This window comes from Gekko japonicus, unplaced genomic scaffold, assembly GCF_001447785.1.
Source record: "Gekko japonicus isolate JY-2015 unplaced genomic scaffold, Gekko_japonicus_V1.1 scaffold1442, whole genome shotgun sequence".
Classification (NCBI taxonomy): domain Eukaryota; kingdom Metazoa; phylum Chordata; class Lepidosauria; order Squamata; family Gekkonidae; genus Gekko; species Gekko japonicus.
The window spans coordinates 149,844-171,420 of record NW_015163646.1 but is presented as its reverse complement, the minus strand read 5'-3'; the positions used below and the strand labels follow the sequence as shown (position 1 = coordinate 171,420).

Genomic DNA, 21,577 nt, shown 5'->3' with positions numbered 1-21,577 from the left:
GTGCAATCGCAAACTGCCCACCCCCCCCCCCAACTAAAGCCGTCATCATCCCCCGATGCTAAATCCGATCTAAAATTATCCTCTCCAAAACTATCCTCGGTCTGTGCTTTTTGTTAGAAACGTTCGCTTATTTATTAAGAAACAATATTTTGCTACGGCCAGAGTTACTGACTTCTCGGTGTCTTCCAACAAATATTTTAGCGGCACAGTATCTGCAGATTTCAAATAAATGTCCAAGGGAGAGTAAAGGAGCAATTAACCGATGTCTCTCTCCAGAATAGAGAGTGTAATTGTTTCCACTTCTTTATCTGAGCCTAGACAACCTCTTTGATGGATAGGCCAATGGAGATCCCCTTCCTTGCAGTAAGTTAGCAGGGAAGGCATCAAAATGCGCTCTAGAAAAAGCCCATCTGTACTTTCCATACGTGACGTTAAGAGAGATGTGCTGCTGCCCCACAGCTCTCTCTTCTCCTCTCTCCCCCCTTACTTCCTGTTGCCTGCAGCTTTATTTAATCTGGGTTCTGGCTCAGTAGCAGCTCGAGTGCAAAAGGGCAGGCCTGGAGACTGAAGAACTGGGTTTCTCTCCTCTCACTCGCTGCACATCGGCCAGAACAAGCAAGAACCCTGGCTTATTGGGGGCAAGGTACACACCAGGCCACGTAGAACGCGTGGCTAGCGATTCAGTTGAAAGCAGCGCCTCTAGGCTGGGTCACTGGAGGGCTTCTGCTGTCCTAGCTGATGGCATTTGGGGATCATCCACCACCAATCTCCTCCCAAGCTGCTTACGTGAGAATCCAGCACTACCTACTAGGGGGCAGGGAGGTTCGGAAGCGCCGACCACTTTGGTCCTGACGCTGCTATGCATTCTCTCGCAATCTGTAGTGAACTCCTAGAAGGAAAGGTTTGGGTCCATGCATCACATGCTTTAGAAGTATGACTTCAGAGCCTCTTGTCTGGAGTAGCAGAGAATGTCCTAATCCCTGAGGCCACCCCCTGACTCAGTACTCGGTCACAAGGCAGTCTCCTATTTGTTCCTGGGAGAAGTGAGTCATGTGCTCCTGCCAGAGATTACACACCAAAGCATCACCCTCTGTTGTGATGAATCGCCCTCTCTCCGCACCCTGGTGACGGGGTCTCAGCCTAAAACCTCCTGCTCACCAGCCCTGCCAGGAAATGGTTTTTAGTCTTTCCTGCCAACATTGGACAACCTGTTGCAAAGGGGGGTAAAGCCCTGCTAAGTCTATTGGAGCAAAACAAAACGACATTCAGTAGCATCTGTTTCTGTTGGAGTTTGTCAGTCTCACCAACTCTGTCCCTGAAGAAGCCGGCTTGATGGGTGAAAGCTAATCTAGAAATGTGTGGGTCTCACGGGCTCTGCTGAACTGCTTTGTGTTGCTCTAAGTCAGCCTTTATATTTTTCATTTGGGTCTGTTGTGTGAAAGAAGAAGAGGAGATTGGATTTATACTCTGCCCTTCCCTTGGAGTCTCAGAGCAGTTTGCAAACTCCTTTCCCTCCCCACAAACAGACACCCTGGGAGGTAGGTGGGGCTGAGAAAACTGCTCTTTCAAGGACAGCTCTTGACAGAACTATGGCTTCCCCAAGGTCATCCAGCAGCTGCAAGTGGAGGAGTAGGGAACCCAACCCGGTTCTCCCAGATCAGAGTCCACGCATTTAAACCACTACACCAAACTGAAATGGAAGGCTTGCTCATTCCATACCCCCTTCACGTCTTTTAAGACAGAATGGCTTAAGTTTCTCCAGGTATTCCCTTAAAACCAGGTGCCTGCATTTAAGCTGGACTAAATTAACGGAAAAAAACACAGTAGCTGAGCAGAGCCATAAAGCATGGCAGAAAACCATAGAAACATAGCAGCTGACAGCAGTCCCACTACAAGATTTCCTCTCCTTTCAGAGAGATCAAGGCCTCCCCCCCCCCCCGCAGATGTGCTTAACACAGGAGAAATGTTTGTGCCCCGCCTCTCATTTCCTTATCAAGCCAACCCAGCCTTAGGGAACAAACTCCAAATTCCTTCCCGGTGGCCCAGGCTAGCCCAATCTCAGAAGCGAAGCAAGGAAAGACCTGGATGGTCCTTGAATGGGAGGCTACCAAGGAACTCCAGGGTGGGTACACTACACAGAGGCAGACACCGGCAAAACCACCTCTGGGCTCACCGTGAGTCAGCTGCAACCTCACAGCAATTTGAGCAGTCACAAGACTTCTGACTAGTCAGTTCTGCCGTAAGGATGACAGGCAAAAATCAGATCAGTGGTGCAAAGCCCCCTGTGTGCATCATACTCAGATGAGGGATGTACTTGATTGGAAATATCTCTCCCCACCCCCAATAACAGAGAGGATCAGTGGCAGCATGACCACAGGGTTGCAGTTGTCAGCTGATTTCCCCCCGCGGAGTTTTCTTATTGTCAGGAATGTAGCACAGGGTTCTACTGCTAACTTAGAACCAAGCCAGCTTGCCTGGTTATGAAGTCACGATGAATCCATTGCCAGCTGCCAGTTCCTCTCCATTTTCTTCTGGCGGATTCAGGCCACTGTACATCTCTTGAGGCCAACGAACACACAACACTGCCGTATACTGAATCATACCCTTGGGATCCGTCAAAGAAGAGATTGGATTTATACCCCACCCTTCACTCAGAGTCTCGAAGCGGCTTACAAATGCCTTCCCCTACCCTGTGCGGTAGGAGGCGCAGAGAGGGCTCTTTTGAGGACTGCTCTTGAGGTAACTTGGGACTGACCCAAGGTCACACCAGCAGCTGCATGCGGAGCAGTGACTACGACCCAGTTCTTCCAGATTTGAGTCTGCACTCAACCGCTACACCAAACGGTCTACTCTAGACTAGCAGTGGCTCTCCAGAGTCTCAGGCTGATTTCTTTTGCATCACCTCCTGGATCCTTTTAACTGGAAATACTGGAGATTCAACACCTGCCGGGTCCTTCTGCGTGCTGAGCAGATCCTCTGAGCCACAACCCCTCCCAATGACAGAGCTTTCATCCTCTGCCACAAATAACTCTGGGGGCCTGGAGCCAGGCCGGACCCTAACCAACCCCTCTCTATGACTGAGAGAAGCTGCACCTCTTCCAAATGTCCCGTGCATCTTTAGTCAGGAAGTGATCCTGGTTTATCAGCGTACTGCTGATTAAAGCTCTTTTGATAAAGTATCTTGAGCAAATATCTCTTGATAATATATCTTGAATATTCATTGATGTTTGAGCTTTTATGCTCAAACCAAAAAAAATAAGTGACAGGAAGGGTAATAAAAGGAGTGGGGGATTATTCCGTGTGCTTCGGAGTTTAGTCATGCCGGCCACATGACCACGGAAACGTCTTCGGACAGCACTGGCTCTTCGGCTTTGAAACTGAGATGAGCACCGCAACCCTAGAGTCGGATTCGACTGGCTTTCGAGCAAGGGAACCTTTACCTTTACTTTAAGAAAGAAATTACCAAATAATATATTAAAACTCTATTCCTAAGTATTGTGGACAAGGGACATTCCAATAAAATATGCACCAATCTTCCCCTAAAGAACACACAAATCACTCTGAAAAAGGAGTCCTTCTTAAGAGCACAAGAAGAGACTTGCTGGATCAGACCAATGGTCCATCTAGTCCAGCATCCTGTCTCACACGGGGGCCAACCAGTTCCTCCGGAGGTCCAACAGCAGGGCAGAGAGGCAGAGGCCTTCATAAGAACATCAGAAGAGCCCTGCTGGATCAGACCAGTGGTCCCTCTAGTCCAGCATCCTGTCTCACACAGTGGCCGACCAGTCCCTCTGGAGGGCCAACCACAGAGGCCAAGGCCTTCATAAGTCCTGCTGGATCAGACCAGTGGTCCATCTAGTCCAGCATCTCATCTCATCTCACACTGGGGCCAACCAGTTCCTCTGGACGGGTCAGCAACAGGGCATGGCCTTCTCCTGATAAGAACCTAAGAACAGCCCTGCTGGATCAGGCCAGTGTGGTCCATCTAGTCCAGCATCCTGTCTCACACAGTGGCCAACCAGTCCCTCTGGAGGACCGAGGCTCTTAACAGGTGTCTGCACATTTAACCAAGTGAATATAAAAATGCTCAAAAGAGATTTGGGACAGACAAGTGGAAGACATAAGAAGGGTATGATCTAGGTGGGAGGACTCTCAAAAATAAAGAACAAACCTTGTGGGCATGAAAACATGCCCTCAAACATCACCTGCATAAGTTTCCTAGTGTTTACTTCTGTAGGAGCAAGTCCCTGAATAATGTCAGGTCTTGCATCGGTGTCCCAGAGAGATTTCACACACACCCCAACCACCCCCCAGCATCAAGCAGGACAGGATCCTGAAAGTTGGTTGAGGAGAACAAAGTTTTATTGCTACAGCACAGGCCCAGTTCTACAGCCGCTACTCCCAGGCGTGCCCCGTGGGGCCTCCTTCCTCCTGCCAACACATGCCGGGTTTTCGGGCCTGCCCCACCAAAAGCCTTGGTTTGCAGGCAAGCCGTCATCAGGCAGAAGAAGCAGGCTCCAGGGGGAAAGCAGCAGAGCAGCCGCCGGGCGCACAGCCATCAAGGGTGACGGGAGCCAGCCTACAGGAAGGTGGGCAGGTCCTTCTCGATCACCTGTGGGAGAGAGGAGAACCGTGAGACACTCGAGGTGGAGGGCGCCCGGCTGAGAATCAATCGACAGCCAGTCCTGATCAGAGGACAACGTGCTGCGTTCCTCTATGGTTGCACCTTGCTTCACGGGAAGGGAGAGCGACAAAAACTTCCTGGTACAGGGAAACTACTGCCTGAATTTCAAAGATCTAGGAGCACGCTCCACCGGGGATAGTTGGCCGAGGAAAGGTTAAGCTGAAGGTTTCATCTAAGAGGAGATTTGGAAAGGGAGAGAGGGGCAGAATGGGCCCGCTTCCTTGGGGATGCCAGAGAGGCAGCCACCCAAGTCTGGGAGCAGACAACCAACAGGAGTCTGGGAGCCCCTTCAGAGACATTAACCCATTCTTGTATTCTGGTCTCAGCTTGAAGTAAACTCTAGTCCATCCAATGCCCAGGGCCAGTCATCACTAGGCAGACATTTTACCAATGTGAAGGGAGAAAGTTGGCTTTCTTTCAGCGAGAGCAGCTTGTCAAGTGGCCTGCTGAAAAGTCTACATTAGTGACCTCTGGCTCTGAAGTGACAAGCAGTGTCAAACCCTATCGACAGTCACTCCAGTGTCAACCCATGCTCCCTCTCAGCTGTGGAGTCTCGTGAGCAAAAATTCTGCTTTGCAAGCTGCTGGCGTGAAAGTTGCAAGCCAGCGATTTGCCTGCGGCATCAATCAAGTTTGCTGTGGAGCTAAGACACAAATGCGTGAGGCCGGAGGCTAAAAAGCTGTGAGCTAGCTCACACTGACTCAGCTTAGAGGGAACACAGGTGTCAGCCCTTTGACTGCAGGGGCGGGGAAGGAAGTCCGACTGGAGCGACTGAGTAGCATTGCCACTGAAGGGCACCTAGCGGGTCCCATGCCTGGGCCAAAAAAGTGTGATCTTTTGACCCCCTCTATAATTGTGGTGGGGGGAGGTAAGGAGAGAAGGGGTCGTTGGGAGGGAAGGCTAAAATTTTATCCCATACTTCCAACTTGATCAGTGGAGCCCACAGCCTTAAAGAAGGACTTCACAGCTGGCTTTGGAAGGCTCCCTCTGCCAATTCCCTCCTAGGGGATTGTAGAAGAACTACATTGGGGTTAGTCCCACAGCAGTTCAAGTTTATTTATACGGTGAAGTGACCAGCCAAAGTCCCACAGCAGTTCAAGTTTATTTATACGGTCAAGCGACCAGCCAATATAAAACATTACCTAGAGGAATAATAATGTAAGATACACTATAAATACATAAAATTCAGATGGATACATAAAAGAACATTAAAACGAATACAGTATATCATTAAAACTATACAACACAATGCTAATTTGTCATCAACTTGCTATCTAAGGTACAAGCTTCCTCTTTTTAAAGGCCAGGAAGCAAAATTTTGCCACCGCTAAAGATATCCTCTCTTTCCGGTCTTCCAGCAAAAAAATTAAAATCCTCAATTCCGCAAATTTCAACTGGACATCCAAGGGTTTAAATTTGGACAACAACAGATCGAGAGGGGACAAGCCCTTCAGGAGTCACACCTCTGGCACTCCATGGCACAAGCGTTTGTTCAGCTGCAGCCTCCAGCCACCGGAGGGGCTTCTAATCCACAAGCACCGCCACTCAAATAAACCATCCTCTTAAAAAGGCACAAGGGATGCACAGGATTCTAGCCTGATTGACCTGAGGACGCCCCTCCGTTGGTTACAAGGCAGATTGTTTGCCTTGGCAACAGGGCCATAACTGGAGTCTGCTTTTAAAAGGTGCATTTCAAGTGCTCCCCCCCCGCCAAAAAAAAAGGGCACAGAGAAGGAGCCACCTGCCACTTACCACGGGGTCGTCCATTGGACTGTACCTCTTGACCACCTGGCCTTCTTTGTTGATGAGGAACTGGAGAAAGGAGACAAGAGACAGTGACCCCAAAAGAGCACAGAACGTTTGACACTGCAACGAACAAGAGTCTGATTTGGCTCAAACGGGGGGGGGAAAGCTGTCGAAGGTCAGGCACTTCTCTGGCCCGTGAAGTTGGAGGGCTTCCTGTGCATCCACTAAGCAAGAGACGGACCTAGCCTCCCCCCTCACGAGCAGAGGGCAAGGCTTGCGACCAGTGTTCCCTCTAAGGTGAGTTAGTGTGAGCTAGCTCACAGGTTTTTAGCCTCCGGCTCACACATTTCTGCCTTGGCTCGGGAAGGATGGCTACAGAGCAAACTAATTTACGCAGTAGCCAAACTGCTCACTCACAACTTCAATGCCAGGAGCTCACAAAGTAGACTTTTCGCTCACAAGACTCCACAGCTTAGAGGGAACATTGCTTGCGACAGAGGCAGAGCTGGGCTTCCTTGGGGCCGAGGTTGTACTCGAACCACACGCCCAGTGGGAAGCCTCAGTCCATCAAGGTCCGCTTCGTCCACTCAAAGTGGCAGCAGCTCCCCAGGGTCCAGTGTTCCCTCTCAGCTGAGTTAGTGTGAGCTCACTCACAGTTTTTTAGCCTCCGGCTCACCCCTTTTGGTCTTCGCTCAGGAAGGAGGGCTCCAGAGCAAACTGATTGATGCAGCGGCCAAAGTCGCTCGCTCGCAACTTTAATGCCAGGAGCTCACAAGAGTAGAATTTTTGCTCACAGGACTCCACAGCTTAGAGGGAACATGGCCAGGGTCTCAGGCGGAGGTCTTTCTTGTCACCTCCTGCCTGGCCCTTTTAACTGGAGATGCCGGGGACTGAACCTGGGACCTTCTGCATGCCAGGCAGCAGCTCGGCCACTGTGCCACCGCCCCTCCCATACAGTGAATACCTTTAGTGACCTTACCCTGAATCAGAACTTTGGTCCATCAGGATCAGTTTTGTCCAGACGGGCAGTGGGTCTCAAGGAGGGGGTCAATTCTCACACCCTCCTGCCTGGCCCTTTCAACTGGAGATGCCGGGGATTGAACCTGGGGCCTCCCGCATGCTAAGCAGAGGCTCTTCCCACTGAGCCACACTGCTCCTCAACCAGAGACTCCCAGCTCAGCCCTGATCACTACCCTGTCTTGACGATGAATGAAGCTTCCCACACAAGCTGTGCTGAACCAGGTAGCTCTTTGGCTTGATCCAGGATGGCTTCTCACACTAAAGAGCACGTCATGTGGCTCAGTAGTGTCTGTGCCAAGGTAAGGAGGGGGCCACGGCTCAGGGGAAGAACCTCCGCTCGGCCTGCAGAAGGCCCCAGGTTCAATCCCCGGCACTTCCAGTTAAAACAACCAGGTCATAAGTGATGGGAGAGACCCTTGCCGGAGATCCTGGAAAGCCGCTGCCAGTCTCAGCACACAACGCTGACCTTGATGGACCAACGGCCTGATTCCATGTTAACGTGTGTTCCTCTGACTTCAGTGACTCCAAGGCCGCTTCGGCATGAAGGAAGCCTTCAAACTTTGCTGAAGAGGATGGTAGGATACACATCGCTACGCCCCTCATGAGCCAGATGCTGGGAGATGGAAGGCTGCCCCCCACCCCACGTACTTGCAAGTACCCAAAGAAAGTTCCCCACTTTGGGCTGGGTGGACCCTGAGTATAACCCCACAGAACTCAGATGCTTCAAATGCCCCACTTCTGCAAAGCGTTGGCCTTTTACAGGGTGCGAATCAAGGACTCTGTGAACCCCCCAAGGAAGCCAATGCTCTTTCTCCCCCCACCCCACCCCTACAGGAAGCAAATTCAGCCACCGCTTTGGAATTGAAGCATCCAAATAAGAACATCAGAAGAGCCCTGCTGGATCACACCAATAGGCCATCTAGCCCAGCATCCTGTCTCACATGGTGGCCAACCAGTTCCTCCCAAGAGGCAACAACATGGCATAGAGGCTGAGGCCTTCATAAGAATATCAAAAGAGCTCTCCTGGATTAGACCAGTGGTCCACCTAGTCCAGCATCCTGTCCCACACAGCGGCCAGCCAGTTCCTCTGGACAGCCAGCAACAGGGCAGAGAGGCCAAGGCCTTCCCCTGATAAGAACATCTGAAGAGCCCCGCTGGATCAGGCCAGTGGTCCATCTAGTCCAGCATCCTGTCTCACACAGTGGCCAACCAGTTCCTCTGGAGGGCCAACAAACAAGGCATAGAGGCCGAGGTCTTCCCTGATGAGAACATCAGAAGAGCCCTGCTGGATCAGACCAGGGGTCCATCTAGGCCAGCATCCTGTCTCACACAGTGGCCAACCACTTCCTCTGGACGGCCAACAACAAGGCATTGAGACCTTCTACTGATGTTGCCTCCTGGCTCTGGGATTCAGAGGCTTAGTGCCTCCGAAGGTGGAGGTACCCCTCAGCCGCCATGGCTGGTAGCCACTGACAGACTTATCCTCCATGTATCTCTCTCATTCTCTTTTCCAAGCTGTTTATTCCTCTCTGACCATCACCACATCTTCTGGCAGCAAATGCCACATTTTAATCACTCTCTGTGAAATAGAGGCAGGCTTAAGGGGAAGGAGTCGGGCAGGACACACGCCACTTAAGAAAAAAATCAGAAGCAGAGCACTCACCTTGCTGAAGTTCCATTTAATGGCACTAAAGGAGGGAAAAAACAAAATAGGCTTTAAGCTTTAGCTCGCGGTCTTCAGACAGTCAACACATACAACTGAGTCCAAGGTCAAAAGCCTCCGCCCTCATGCTAGCAAGCCTCTGAGTCATAAGGACGGCAGCAGCAACAGAGACCAGTGTAGCACTCAGAGCTTACCCTTGAAACCAGCCGTTCTAAAGACCGGATCAGAGGGGGGAAGGCTGGCCATTAGAGACAGCCAACGACTCAAGATCAGGGTTCCCTCTAAGCTGAGTTTAGTGTGAGATAGCTCACCGTTTTTTGGCCTCCAGCTCTCACATTTTTGTCTCAGTTCGGGAAGGATGGGCTCCAGAGCAAACTAATTGATGCAGCGGCCAAATCACTTGCTCACAACTTTTCAAACCAGTAGCTCACGATGCAGAATTTTTGCTCACGAGATTCTACAGCTTAGAGGGAGCATTGCTTGCAAGCAGCGTTCCCTCTAAGCTGAGTTAGTGTGAGCTAGCTCACAGTTTTTTAGCCTCGGGCTCTCAGATTTTTTGTCTCCGCTCAGGGAGAAGGGCTCCAGAGCAAACTGATTTATTCAGTAGCCAAATCGCCCGCTCACCACTTTAATGCCGGTTAACTCACAAAGTAGCATTTGTGCCCACGAGACTCCACAGCTTAGAGGGAGCATTGCTCAATGCCAGTTTCCAAAGCCTTTAAAAGGGAAGTGCCCTCGTGCTTCAGGAGGGCAGGGAACCGTTGGCCACAGAGCTTTCATTTGGCAACAGCCAACGGGCCCCCAGTGAATTCTGACCATCCGCTTGCAAAAGGGCCCCTGGGACGAGTGGGGACAGAAGGGACCTCTTATCCTTATCAGGCATCACCGGGGTGGGTGGCGAGAGGAGCGGCCCAGACGCCTCCCCCACGGCCCTGCAACCTGACAGCCAGTGGGATACAGACCAGGATTTGGGAGGCGTGGGCTTGAATCCGCACTCGTGCCCTGGAAGCTGGCTGGGTGACCTTGGGCCAGTCACACACACTCAGCCTTCACCTACCGCACAGGGCGGTTGTGGGGACAAAATGGAGGAGAGCGGATACCGTCAGCGGCTTCAGATCCCCTTTGGGGGGGAAGAGGTGGGCGCAGACGAATTCAATAAAACCGCTGCCCTTTCAGACTCACTTTCCCAGGGTGCCTCTCCCCTTGGGCTGGCTCTTCATCCACTTCCAGAGCGGGTGGGCGTCGTCGCCGTTCACGTCGATTTTGCTGAACATGTCGAACTTCACCCCGTAGCCTGCGGCAAAGGCTTTGATCTCCGCGTCGGTGCCTGGCTCCTGTGAAGAGGCCGTGTCGAGTTAAGGGCCGCGGGCGGCAGACCCCCAACACACCCCGCCCCCCGCCGCCCCAGCCCTGCAACCGTGCCACCTACCTGCTTGCCGAACTGGTTGCAAGGGAAGGCCAGGATGCGTAAACCCTTCTCAGCGTATCGGCCGTACATGTCGACAAACTGAGTGTAGTTTACGCCCGTCTTGCCTCATTTGGAGGCGACGTTGGTGATGATGCAGACGTGACCCCTGGGGGGGGAGAGATAAAGCAGGGACACGCAGCGTTCAGCCACAGGGAATCCCAGAAATCTTTGCCCTCCTTCCCGTAGGGCCTAGGACTCAAGTTCTCTCTCCTCTGCCACCTTGTTTGTAAGACGTTTGAAGTTAAGTACCCTGCAGCTCCCTCACCTAAGCCACAGCTTTATTTGACCAGCGCGCTCCAGACCCGACAGTATTTAGAAACCAAGTAACGAGCACACGGCCAGGAAGCGCCGCTGTCCCGCCCTTCTGCCTGCCCTTGCTAAGCCTCGGAATGAACTGCTTGAGCCAACATTTCAGCCTCGCTTTTCAATTTTTTTTTTTTAAACTTTGAATCTTCGTGAAAAGCTAGACGGCCACACCGGTTGGAAAACGCAAAGAGCAAACTAGCAGCCGTTTTAGAAGAGATTGGATTTATCCCCCACCCTTCACTACCCAAAGGTGTCTCAGAGCGGCTTACAAACTCCTTTCCCTCCCCCTCCCCACGACAGACACCCTGTGAGGTAGGTGGGGCTGAGAGAGCTCTAGACAGAAACTGCTCTTTTTCAAGAACAGCTCTTATCAGAACTACGGCTTGCCCAAGGTCATCCAGCCAGGTGCAAGTGGAGGAGTGGGGAATCAAACCCGGTTCTCCCAGATTAGAGTCCGCTCATTTAACCACTACCCCAAACTTAGCTACTGTAAGACCAGCGACAATATGAAAAGATCGCCGGGCACGGACCCAGCCACACACTGCCAATTGTGGGAAGTGCCATCATCAAGTTGCCGCTGTGACCGTGACCCCTCGTTTGGGGTTTCAAGGCAAGAGGTGAACGGAGGTGGCTGGCCATCGCCTGCCTCTGCATGGGCTTCCAGGGTGGTCTCCCATCTAGGTCAGGGCAATACGAGACCTCTAGCCAAAGACAAGCCTCCTGGGTCAGTCTCATCCCAGGACACGTGGCCCCAATCACAGTACTGAGGGCGGCTCCAGTGATCAGGGAAACCCTCCAACCCCACACCCCAGGACTGGCCTGCAGACAAGGGCGATTCCTCCACTCCTGCGTTAGACCCTTGACTTATCTGAAGCCACAACCCACACGTGCCAAGGGGCAGGGGTTCCTCTACCTACCTCTGTCCCCAGCGTACCCTTACCTGTATTTCTCCAGTGAGACGTCATTGCCATCGATATCTGTGGCGTGGAAGTCATAGATGGATTTGGCAGTTCTCCAGTCAACTTCTTGGGCACACTGGGGGGGGGGGGGGGGCAAAAAAGGTCAGCCTACGAAGCCGCCGTGACTTTTGCAGAAGAAGAAAAAGAACTGGATTTATACCCCACCCTTCAGAAAGAGTCCCGGAATGGCTTACAATCTCCTTCCCTTCTTCTCCCCACAACAGACACCCTGTGAGCAGTGTTCCCTCTAAGCTGAGTTAGTGTGAACTAGCTCACAGTTTTTTAGCCTCCGGCTCACAGATTTTTGTCTTAGTTCAGGAAGGAGGGCTCCAGAGCAAACTAATTCATGCAGCAGCCAAATCGCTCACTCACAACTTTAATGCCAGGAGCTCACCAAGTAGAATTTTTGCTCACAGGACTCCACAGCTTAGAGAGGGAGCTTTGCCTGTGAGGTAGGTGGGGCTGAGAGAGCGCTTCCGAGGACTGCTCTTGAGAGTGGGGGATCAAACCAGGTTTTTCAGATTAGAGTCCACCACTCTTAACCACTACACCGAAACTGGCTCTCCTACACCAGACTGGCATCTGGTGAAACGAGGGACCCAACAGCACCTGTGACTATAACCAATGCTCCCTCTAAGCTGTGGAGTCTTGTGAGCGAAAATCCTACTTTGTGAGCTCCTGGAATTAAAGTTTGTGAGCAAGCAACTTGGCTACTGCATCAGTTAGTTTGCACTGGAGCCCTCCTTCCTGACCTAAGACAAAAATCTGTGAGCTGGAGGCTAAAAAACTGTGAGCTAGCTCACACTAAATCAGCTTAGAGGGAACACGGAGTTGTAACATTTCAGGTTGTCAGCCTGCAATGTGGCATTGAGATTCTGGATCGGGGAGACTCGGGTTCATGTGCCAGCCATCTCCGGGCCTCACAGACTTCACACAGCTTTGCTGAGGTACAGATGAGACAAGCCCCCCTCCCCACTCCGAGCTCCTTGGAGGAAAGAAGGCAAAGCTTTAAGAACACCAGAAGAGCCCTGCCAGATCAGACCAGTGGTCCATCTAGCCCAGCGTCCCCGTCTCCCACAGAGGCCAACCAATTATTCTGCAGGGACAAACAACAGGGCACAGAGGCCGAGGCCTTCCCCTGAGGTTGCCTCGTGGCTCTGGGATTCAGAGGCCGACTTGCCTCTCTGATCCCGGAGGTTCCCTTTAGTCTCCGTGGATAAAATGTAAGCCACTCATTGGAGAGAAAGGCAGAGTTTAAATGGAAAACAACAAAGAATAAGAACACTCCAGATTGGGAGAGGAATAAAATGGGACCCTGTTGGACACCCCTTCCCCTCCCCAAACCAATGTTCTTCTGCCGCTTCTCTGTCGAGCCAGGTTGGGTGGATAGCCTGCCGGACAAAAATACAATGCTCCATGGAGACTAAAGGGAACCTTTTAAAGCTCCCCTTTTAAAGCTCTCTATGCCTGCAGCCATCTCTGCATCCTGACGGCGGAATTCCATGTTTTAATCACTTGCTGCGTAAAAAAGGGCTTCCTTTCTCTCCCCCCCCCCCTCGAATCTACTGTCCATCAGCTTCGTTGGATGCCCTCAAGTTCTCATATTTGGGGAAAGGGAGAACAAGTCTTCATCAACTCCCTGTGCAGAATTTCATAAACCTCTATCTCGTCTCCCCCCCCCCTTAGTCATCTCTCTTCTAAACTGAAACGCCCCAGACTCATCAGCCTGGAAGGTGCTCCAATCCCTCATCGTCTTGGTCGCCCTTCCTCTGTACCTGCTTTCCAGCTCTGCATTAAAATAGACTTTTCTGCCTAACAGCCGTCTACCAACGTTCGCTGGGCCCAGTTTGCCGGCTGAAGGGCCTGGTCGGGATCCGCCCGCTGTGCAGGGACGGTGCGTGATGCCACGCCTCCCCCCTTCTAGGCACCCGGCCGATGCCAACTCTTTCCTGGAGGTCAAAATCAGCTACTCAGCAGGACATGCTCCAAGGCATGGAACTCGAGGGCTCTTGAACAGGACGCAGCCACGGCTGGACAGAAGAACCGATCCCAGCTCCTTCCCTTCCTCCCCGCAAGGGGTGCAGCACCCCTCAGCCACCCCCTTTGCAAGCAGAACAAGCGGCCAATGCCAACTCTTTCCTGGAGGTCAAAATCAGCTACTCAGCAGGACGTGCTCCAAGGCATGGAGCTCGAGGGCTCTTGAACAGGACGCAGTCACGGCTGGACAGAAGAACCGATCCCGGCTCCTTCCCTTCCTCCCCGCAAGGGGTGCAGCACCCCTCAGCCACCCCCTTTGCAAGCAGAACAAGCCGTCGTGCTCCGGCCGCCGCTGCTGCCAAGAACAGGGAACCGAGAGCAGGCGGGGCAGGCTGCCCCACCTCAAGAGGGCACCGCACTGGTTTTGTCCGGCAGGCTATCCACCCAACCTGGCTCGACAGAGAAGCGGCAGAAGAACACTGGTTTGGGGAGGGGAAGGGGTGTCCCAACAGGGTCCCATTTTATTCCTCTCCCAACCTGGAGTGTTCTTATTTCCACATTTAAACTCTGCCTTTCTCTCCAATGAGAGGCTTACATTTTATCCTCGCCACGACCCTGTGTGGCAGATCAAGACGGGAAGCTATGTTAGCCTGCCTGGAGCAGTAGAAAAAAGCAGGAGTCCAGGAGCAACTTAAAGACTAGCAATGTTTCCGGCAGGGTAGGTGGTTTTGTGAGCCTCAGGGGTAATCTGAAGAAATGCACAGTGACTCATGAAAGCTCACGCCCTGCCACAAAATTGGTGCTGGAGAAGACTCTTGAGCGTCCCTTGGACTGCCAGGAGATCAAATCAGTCAGTCCTGAAAGAAATCCACCCTGACTGTTCCCTGGAAGGCCAGATACTGAAGCTGAAGCTCAAATCCTTTGGCCACCAAATGAGACGGGAGCACTCACTGGAGAAGACCCTGATGCTGGGAAAGATTGAAGGTAACAGAAGAAGGGGCGGCAAAGGGTGAGACGGTTAAGACAGTGTTATCGATGCAACGAACATGAAGTTGAGCAAACTCTGGAGGACAGGAGGGCCTGGCGTGATGTGGTCCATGGGGTCGCGAAGAGTTGGACTCGACTGTGCGACTGAACCACAACAACAACAAGATGCTCCTGGACTTTTGCCCTTTTCTCCTGTGAGGCAGGTTAGGCTAAAACTGTGTGACCAAGCCCAAGGTCACCCAGCAAGCTTCCTTGGCAGAGTGGGGGATTCACACCTGGTTCTCCCAGACCCTAGTCTGACACGCAACCCTTACTACACCACACTGGATCTTTCAGCATTAGGATTAGCATCTTAGCCCACAGATCCTCAGATGCAGGGACAGGCTAAGCGCACGCAAAGGGGTCTCTTGTACACCCATAAGGAAGGAATGTGATACGCTTTGTTTCCTCCGTTCAAGAGGGCACAAGCTAAACCAGAGGGAAACTACGGACAGCACGCAGCAGCGAGAAGTCTTCGACTACAGAATCAGGAGCAAGAGACCCTCCCCCAAGATTCTGCTTGCTAGAAAAGGCATCTGTGCAGGTGGTACCCAGAAGTTGGCAACTGCCGGTCAGGGGGCTTTGGAGGGCCGCCAGCTGTCTTCTGCATCCTCGGAAGACCGGAGAAATGAATAAATGCTGGACTCCTCCCCTCTCAGCCAGGAGGAGGGCTCTCTCCTGCTCCCTCACAATACACCGGCTTGGGAAGCAGGGCTTGCGTGAAACAAGACATGCCAATAAAACATCCCTTGCGTGCAATGGAAATATCATTCCCCCAATTTCATAGCATGGGTGGCTTGGAGCCGGACAGGGAAGCAGCTAATAAAGTAATCCCAATTACTGGCTCTCTGGTCTATCATTAGAGCTGCGTCATCCTGGGACCGTAAGCGCCTTACCCTACCCAGCCTAGAGTACTGGTACGCAATGCTCCCTCTAAGATGTGGAGTCTTGTAAGCAACAATACATACACTCAGAAAAAGCTTCCTGCAGGTCAAGTTAAGCAAGGCTGTGGATTACGCAACCTCAGCAATTTGTTACACAAAGGAAAGAGATCAGAGAGGTTTTTGCCCAGGAGGGAGACTGTTTTGCTTGGCTTTACTCCTGACCTCTCCTCCAGTTTCCCCTTTATAACCCTCGGCTTATCTGTTCAAGAGCCAAGAAGGCGGGCCGCTTTCTTGCCCCCCTCCCCCAAATGCACACCTGAACACCACAGCAAAGAAGATCCGCCAGCTGCCTCCAATTTTCCCTCCTGTCACTTTGTAAACACAACTTTCGGTTTGATGTTTTATTGCTAGGAGAGACTGGTGGATGGTGTTGGAAGGGGGAGTCCCAGGCTCAAAACCCGTCCCCACTCTACCTCCCGGACACTCCTGGGCCTGCTGCTCACTCTCAGCCTCACCTACCTCACAGGGGCATTGCAAGTATAACACACGGGAGAAGAGAACCACAGAAGATGCCCTGAGCTTCTTTAAGGAAGGGCAGGAGAACACTCCGGTAGACTGAGCATCCATACTTCCCTATGAAGGGTACCTTTATAACCGTGGGACTCACTCCATAGGCTGCAGAGAGCAACATTTAATTACCACGAGCCACAAGAGTCCCTCTTAATTCCATCTCTAGCATGACGCCTGGATCTCACGGAGGTTCAGAGCTTTCCCATTGTTCTGGCAGCAGCCGTTGTCATGATGGGATCCAACCATCAGCCGCGGTGCCCACCTTGTGTGCCCGCTTTCCTAAAACAAGGGCCAGGTGTCACACTGTGCCCCGAAGAGCCAGGGGTGACATGTCAAAGAGCCACATGTGGCCCCTGAGTGAGTATCACTGCTTTATTGCAAGATACAGCAGGGTATAAATTAGATTAACAACAAAAGAATTAGCCGGCTTCATCATTCTACACTCAAGAGGCTCAAAGCAGCTTCCAGACATGACCTTCCTTTAGCAGTGGCACAGCTTTTGTATTTAGTTCGGTGCATTTTTACCACTCTTCCTCTTAGATGGTACTGGTACACGTAGTTTCTCCCCTCCTCTATTTTATCCTCACTATTACTAGGAGTCTGTGGAGTAGCATAACCAAGAGGCAGACTTCCAAGCAAGTCTTGTGTATGATAATCCTCACCTCACTAGACAATCCACTCCCATCCACCAGCCAGAGAGAGAGAAATACTGATCTACCCTGAGAGGGCTGTTGTAATGGTTACAAGACAAGTGACTTCAAATCACAATACAAGTGCTGTTTTTATCCAGCTGTTAGGATTGCACACTCTAATCTGGGAGAACCGGGTTTGAATCCCTACTCTTCCACACACAGCTGCTGGTGTGACCTTGGGTCAGTCATAAGTTTTTTCAGAGCCGTTCTCTCAAGGGCAGTTCTCGAGAGGGCTCTTCCAGACCCACCTACCTCACAGGGTGACTGTTGTGGGGAAGGGAAGGAGATCGTAAGCCGCTCTGAGACTCCTTCCAGTAGTGAAGGGCAGGGTATAAATCCAATCGCCTCCTCTTCTTCTGAAGGTGCTGTTATTAACCCATATACAAATATAAAAATACAAAGGCTGATAATATAGACCTAACGCGTTTCGGCCTACGCAGGCCTTCCTCAGAGGTCTAATGCAAATAGAACATGTTGGCTAATATGTAAAAATATATACAATCATACATATACAAAATATGAGATAAAGACAGTGCAATCACATGTCCACATGTCCTGAATCTAATATATAGGTTTAACACTTTTTTGAACAACACTGCTTTTAACTTAAGGAATATTTCAGTGGGAACATTTGGCTATACAATCTTACTGGACATGTGATTGCACTGGAGGTTTCATTTGTATTTTTGCCCAGTGGTTAAACTTTGGAACAATTGTGCTCTGGTCTTTATCTCATATTTTGTATATGTATGATTGTATATATTTTTACATATTAGCCAACATGTTCTATTTACATTAGACCTCTGAGGAAGGCCTGTGTAGGCCGAAACGCGTTAGGTCTATTTTATCAGCCTTTGTATTTTTATATTTGTATATGAGGTATGAATGGGCCCATTTGTTATTTTAATTTGTGTTTAATAAATACATGTATATTTTTGTATGTTCCATAATTAGATTTTTAGAGTTGGCCCTCTTCCATTCTTGACTAGCCGTTTTAGGTCCTGAATTCTAGGTTTTAGGTTCAATCCCCCCCCTTTTTTTGTCCTTGCTGTTATTAACCCAACACATTCTTGATGTCTTTCCCCCAAAAAACAAAATAATGCTGATCAGATGACTTGGGATACACAGAGAGGACCAAACAAAGCTGTTTATCATTTTCCTCTCATTATCTTGTATTCAAGGGAGCAACTAAAGCAGCTGCCATCCGTTCCAGGGCTCAGGTGCAAAAAAGTGTTTATTTGGACTGATCACTCTGCAGCATCTGAGTACAGTGGTTTCTCAGTCTACACTAAATGTTCTCTGCAGCATGAAGAAAGGAGTGGGGGAGGGCGAGGCCCAGGAACACCTTAGTCAGCACCTGATGTTCTCAGAGGCACCAAAGCATATCATCTTATTATTGTATTAGGTCATCTTTTACAAAAACAGGTGGTGCCAAGCCACTGTGCATTTCAAAAAGTAAAAGCTAAAGCTAATGTACCGAATTGCTAATACAACTTTCGAACTGCTAGGTTGGCAGGAGCTGGAACTAGAGATGGGAGCTCACTCCATCATGCGGCACCCGGGTCTCGAACTGCTGAACTACTGACCTTCCACAGCCTGCAGTTCAGCGTCTTAACCACTTGAGCCACCGCAGCTAATGTACCGAATTGCTAATACAAAATCAAGTGAGGGACAGAGCACCTTAATCTCCCTCACAACAGTTGTAGGAGGAGTAAAGGCATGCCACCCTGAGGTCCTCAGAAAGAAGGTGGGATAAACATTCATACAGGATCATATGAAAATTTGGCTACTCACTAAGGAAACTCATACCACACCACCCTCTGGAGGAATATTGACACAAAAGAGGGAAAAATACGGTAACCCAAGAGGATGATAGTAAGAGTGGGCTACCCAAAAGAGAGACAGTAAAAAAAACCCTTGAAGGACCACCAAAAACAGGTCTCTCTTAGAGGAAAAACAGAAGACACAGACAGGATCTTAATTAGCAAGATGCATGGAGAAACCCAGCAGAAGAACGCTGCTCCTAAGGAATCATGGGAAGCTAGAGGGGAGTGTCTCTCAAGCAAGCCATGGACATTGGTGGTCTTCCCAGAAGGCAAAGACTCTAGTGGATCATAGGAAGAAACGCCAACATGGTGAGTAACCCCCACTCCCCATGGCAAAATGAAGTCGGGTTGCCACTTCTGGGTTGGGAAATTCCTGGTAAAAAGGGGAGTGTCCCCCCCGGGGTGGGGGGGGTTTTACAATAGATCTCCAGGCATCAGTTCCCTTGGAGAAAGCAGCCGCTTTGGAAGGTGGACTCTGTGGCATGATACCCTACTGAGGCCCCTCCCCAAACCCGTACTCCTCCGCCTAGAACTGGCAAGCCTAATATAACACCATAGGGCCCCCCCTACAAAGCAGCCATTTTCTCCACTGGAACAGATCTGTCATTTGGAAATCAGTTGCAACTCCAGGCTCTACCTGGAGGCTACCAAGGAGAGAAACAAAGCTCTTAGAGGACTCTCTGGTCATAGGGATGCCAACCTCCAGGTGGGGCCTGGGGGTCCAGAGAATTACAGCACTTCTCCAAACTGCAGAGATCAGTTCCCTAGTCAACACATCCCGTTAAATGGTGCTGTAACAAGGTGGCTCTCAGGCCCACCCTACAAAGCAGCCATTTTCTCCACTGGAACAGATCTGTCATTTGGAAATCAGTTGCAACTCCAGGCTCTACCTGGAGGCTACCAAGGAGAGAAACAAAGCTCTTAGAGGACTCTCTGGTCATAGGGATGCCAACCTCCAGGTGGGGCCTGGGGGTCCAGAGAATTACAGCACTTTTCCAGACTGCAGAGATCGGTTCCCTAGTCAACACATCCCGATAAATGATGCTGCAACAAGGTGGCTCTCAATCTTTAGCATCTTACATCCCACCAATCTAAGAACCTGGTTCCCACCATAAAATACAAGCCCACTTTTTCCATGACGGCCTTCTGTAAAGGTCACAGATGAATAATCCATGGCAGATAAGAGTTGGCAGGAGATTGCATGTTGTCTTTGAAGGTGGACAGGGGGTTGAGAGGAGGAGTTTTTTGCAATCTTTATGAAAATCCTGTGGGTGGGTGGGGATGTTTTGCAGGACACACTCGGTGGCATTATGCCCTACTGAGGTCCATTCTCCGCAGAATCCAGCCCCAAATCCCCAGGAGTTTCCCAACCTGGATAAGGCAACCCTACCTCCCCCCCATCCCCTACTGGTGACCAGGAACGACCTGGCAACCCTGCCTCTAGAGAACAAGAGCAGGCTGCCCCCCCCCAAAAAAAAGCAAAAAAGGAGCAGCCACATCCTGAAGAGCCAAAGAGAGTTATGGGACAGTGGCCCACAGTGGCTCCCACAAAGGATTATGGGAAACCAGGAGAATTAAGAGAATTATTGGCCACTCAGGAAAGTCCATGCCCCAGAGAGTCATGGGAACAACAGCCCCAGAATATGAAATGATAGAGAAAACTGGTTTTCAGAAAGGTGGGTGAGGGGTGACCTTCAGCCGCATCATTCCTGGGGAGACGCTCTGGGCAAAAGACTCCAGAGCCTGGCCATAGACAACAAGGGTGCTAGAACGACACACCGGAGAGACGTAGTCCGCCTCCGCCAGGCCCCGACTTACCATGGTCCGCGTCAGCCCCCGCGCCGTCAACACTCCACACAGCAACGTCCTCCGCACTAAGCAACCAAAGCTCATTGTGCCGATCAGCCCCCTCAGACTCCTCCTTTATCCTCCTTTCGCAGCCTCTTTCGCTCCGCTCAGCGACCAATCACCGGCTGCCGCTACCTTCCCGCCCCTTCGTCCGCCAATCAAAGCCACGCTTTCGACCTTTTCTTGACGATCGCCGCGTCCGATAGGCGAGCCTGAGCTCGGCAACCGAGCGCATCGGGTCCCACTCCCGCCTTTCCGCGCGCGGAGGGGCTTCAAGGACCTGACGGGCAAGTGTGTAAGCCAATCAGAAGGGGCTGCATCTCTGGCGCGGTAACCTTGGCGACAGGTGTCTGCGGCATCCTCAGATGGACCAGAGGGGTGACATCTCACAGCGAGGGATGGGGGCTGGGTAAACTAAGGCGTGTAAAATCGAGCCCACCCCCACAAAAAAGTGTGTGATGCCTTTTTATTCGTTCCAATGAAGCTATCCTGATGCCTCTTTATTAGCTCAAATTAAGCTATCACAAGCACTTTGTTGGGCTTAAAGGGGCCACTGGACTCAAACTTTGTTCTACGAACACCGTCCGCTTTTGAGATCTCCAAAATGCTTCAGAGAGGAGGGGGTTAACAGCTCCATCCTTTCCCCCCTGGCTTAATTGAACATAGGGCCAACAGCTGTCCCTGAACTCCCACACCTGTTCCTGGTTGCTGATAGCCTGGCTGGGCAGGTCCAGCTGGAGCTGTTGCTGGCAGCTCTTTAAAGGGTCCACAAGGTGTTGTATAGAAACCGGGCATTGCTTGGTCAGGTGGTTCCTTAAAGAGGCCACTCAGAGTAATATATAGGAGCTATACATCTGACAACACTAGCCATCTTGTTATTGGGGTGACCATAGGAGAAAAGAAAGAGA

The 21,577-nt window shown here is 51.1% G+C and overlaps 1 protein-coding gene across 1 annotated transcript; it reads right to left on the bottom strand.

The window, feature by feature from the left end:
• Positions 1-4,340: 4,340 nt before the first annotated feature.
• Positions 4,341-20,725, bottom strand: GPX4 (glutathione peroxidase 4). Its single transcript, XM_015407642.1, has 7 exons — positions 20,640-20,725; positions 11,828-11,922; positions 10,543-10,687; positions 10,296-10,447; positions 9,114-9,138; positions 6,437-6,496; positions 4,341-4,612 (listed from the first exon to the last, which is right to left on the bottom strand). Exons 1-7 carry the CDS (start codon positions 20,712-20,714, stop codon positions 4,580-4,582), a joined length of 585 nt encoding a protein of 194 aa, XP_015263128.1. The 5' UTR covers positions 20,715-20,725; the 3' UTR covers positions 4,341-4,579.
• Between the last annotated feature and the right edge of the window lie 852 nt (positions 20,726-21,577).